This window comes from Saprolegnia diclina, assembly GCF_000281045.1.
Source record: "Saprolegnia diclina VS20 unplaced genomic scaffold supercont1.139, whole genome shotgun sequence".
Lineage (NCBI taxonomy): Eukaryota > Oomycota > Saprolegniomycetes > Saprolegniales > Saprolegniaceae > Saprolegnia > Saprolegnia diclina.
In genome coordinates, this window is record NW_008246206.1 from 19625 (window position 1) to 22476 (window position 2852).

At 53.6% G+C, this 2852-nt stretch overlaps 1 protein-coding gene across 1 annotated transcript; it reads right to left on the reverse strand.

Moving 5' to 3' along the window:
- Window positions 1–1587: 1587 nt before the first annotated feature.
- SDRG_16617 (hypothetical protein) lies at window positions 1588–2314 on the reverse strand (the record flags this gene model as incomplete). Its single annotated transcript, XM_008622833.1, has 2 exons — window positions 1588–1781; window positions 2278–2314. The coding sequence occupies 2 exons, from the start codon at window positions 2312–2314 to the stop codon at window positions 1588–1590; spliced, it is 231 nt and encodes a 76-aa protein (XP_008621055.1).
- Window positions 2315–2852: the final 538 nt, after the last annotated feature.

A 2852-nucleotide genomic window follows, 5' to 3' on the forward strand; every position in this document is an offset into this window, starting at 1 on the left:
ACACACCGAATACAGCACGCCTGCGCTGGATGTACCGAGCACTCGACAAAACGCGCTGCAGCCTTGGCTGTCATCTTGGTCAAGATACGAGCAGCGGTCAACTTACACACACGTCTGGCGCGAATGGACAACCTTCCCCAAGCTCGACGCAGCCCTGTACAACTTCGCAAGTGAGCTCACCCATCGGCCCATCACAATAGCCAAGCGGCGCCGTTGTCCTACGGAGCTTGTCCAGTTCCCGCGTCCACAGCTTGAACCTGCGTCGGAAAAAGAAGTCACTGGACTGCGCCTTATACTGCTAACCAAACGTCGCCATCTCGGCCTCGTCGCGCTCGACTAGAGAAAAAGCTTGATCTTTTGCTTGGTTGTTACCTTTTCTTGGCGCTCGACCGAGTTGGCTCCCTTCCCGATCTCCAAGCGCATCTCGAGTTCAATGTTCTCCATCTCGAGCATTGCAGTCGGATCTCGTTCTGCTGGATGTGCACGCGTTGTCACCCGGTAGAAGCTGCCAATTTTCATTCGCTGAGGTGCGAGCATGCCTCGACCCTCATCATCCCAAACCAAGCTTCCGAGTCATGTGCATTCGAAATCGACGACGCAAAGCCTCTTGACGACAAGGATCAAACTCTCAAGCACCAAGAAGTCATCAAGGCAAGGGAGTCCATATCCACATTCAAGGCCCCAAGACCACCTGTACATGTCGAGACGTGCATCTACGGATCAAGCCATCAACCACACCACAACAACATCTCGCTCAGCACCAAGGCGCGAGAACAAGAATGTAGCTGCGGCGTGCCAAAAAGACCCAGCAACAAAGACCCGAGCAACTACTCGACATTACAAGCTCCGAAACGGCGGTGCTGCGGCCTTATGTCGTGGCAGCATGCCAGACCTCGCCCTCTCGGCAAGAAGTCACCAGACGCACTCACGAAAACACACCAGCATCAACGAACAACCTCTCACCGACCTCACAACTCGATTGGCCCCAACCACATGGCGCCATCTCTGGGGGGACCGCCTCGCCCACCTCTGGCATGGCGGACACCAACACGGTTGTTGCCCCCAAGTAGCTCGGTCTTGGTAGAGAAAGTGAACTATTGGGGAAGTGCCCAGGTCTACTGCTGTCAACACTGCGACCACACGTTCAAGAGCCTCCGCGAAACGGGTCCAGCTGCTCTCGCTCAAGTCCCACTGTAGCATGTTCGGAGCTTCGAGTGGCGTTGTCATCGATACATGCAGGTGTACGCAGCTGGGCTTCCACCGCATCTCGCAGAGTTCGCCGTCAAGAAGTACAAATCTCTCCGATCCACTCCATCGGAGAATCTCATAGAACGCATAGAGGTCGAATTTATAGCAAAAAAAACGATAGAAATCAACGTATATTTGCTCTTCTACTCTCCGTTGTATGATTTTCAGCCCTCTGCGGCGGCAAACCGATTCTGGAAAGGATTTAGGCTTTCTAAATTTTCCGACCAAATTTGTCCACTTTGACCAAAAGTGTCGGGTTAAGATGCGGGCCACTATAGAGAAACGTCAATGCTGGCGACCGAGGGCTGTGTTCGAGGCAAGGAATGACGCGTGGGCCACCTAAGCTTTCCACGTCGCGACAGCAAACGCGAGTGCGACCGCGTACGAGTGGTACTTGAGCTTGAGCTTCTTTCGGATGCGGACTGCGTTGTCAGACCGTTCGATGAGTCCGATACGCATGTGCACAACGGACATGTCGGCAGCGAGGTCGCGAAACAATGGCCACGCTTCGACCGCGACGGGTTTCACTTGGGCTATGATGAAATCGGGAGCTTGATGACACCGTTGGAATTAGATAGGTCGCGAGCGATGGCATCGAGAGGTCGCGGCACATCGTTTCCGTTTGCTATGCCGTGGGCGACGTTGGCGTTCTCGTTGCAAAGAACTTGGCCCGGCGCACGGAGCACAAAGTGTTGAAAGACTCGGGGAGACACCAGTGATGTGGCTCAGGGTTCGGTGTGTACAATCAAATCGGTTGTCCTCACAACAAGCAACACAGATAGCAGCGGCATCAACGCAGCCATGGCCGAGGTATTTGCAGCGGCCAAAAATAACGTCGTGCTACGCTGGCGACGGGTGCTTATGGAAGAGGTTCGTCCTCAGCTCGCGCACATGCTCGAACAACCTTATGTCTACCCCGAGCTCTTTGACCAGTTTGTGTTCGCGCGCCGGGGAGCGCCTTCATGAGCCCATCCGTTATGAGCTTATATACCATTTTCGCGGGCCATCGTGGGGATAGCAATCGGGTACACGAAATCACGTGCGGCGACGCGAGCGCCTGACTCATGAGAGTGCGCGTCAGTCGTCAAGCAATCGGGCAGCGGCCCTCGCCGACCAAAGGTATAGCCAGAAGCGAGGCTGTAATCGTGTAGTTGAGGACATAGAAGCGAGGCTGTAATCGTGTAGTTGAGGACATTTGGCCCAGATGAGTACAAAAAGATCGCATTGATGTCTTTGACGAGGTCCGGGTTGAGGTGGTGTAAAATGCCTCGTAGAAACCTCGCTCGTGACGTCGTCGCGGACTTCGATCTGCAGCGGTCGCGATGTCTTGTCGACAACGTGGACGATAGAGATAAACTTGCAGCCGGTCTTGATCTGAATGTCTTCCCACCGCAAAATGGAAACGTGTTGGTTTGTTGAGATCCACGATCAAGTCGTTATTTTCACGTTCGCCTCGCTCGCCATAAATCCATCGCATAAAGTGAACTACTATACGTGATTGGTAAACGTATTTCGCTCTGGAATCAAGTCTTACAAAGCTCGTATACTATACCATTTTTCGCTCGACACTAACACTACACCATACCCTCGTGAGTAGCTCCGAG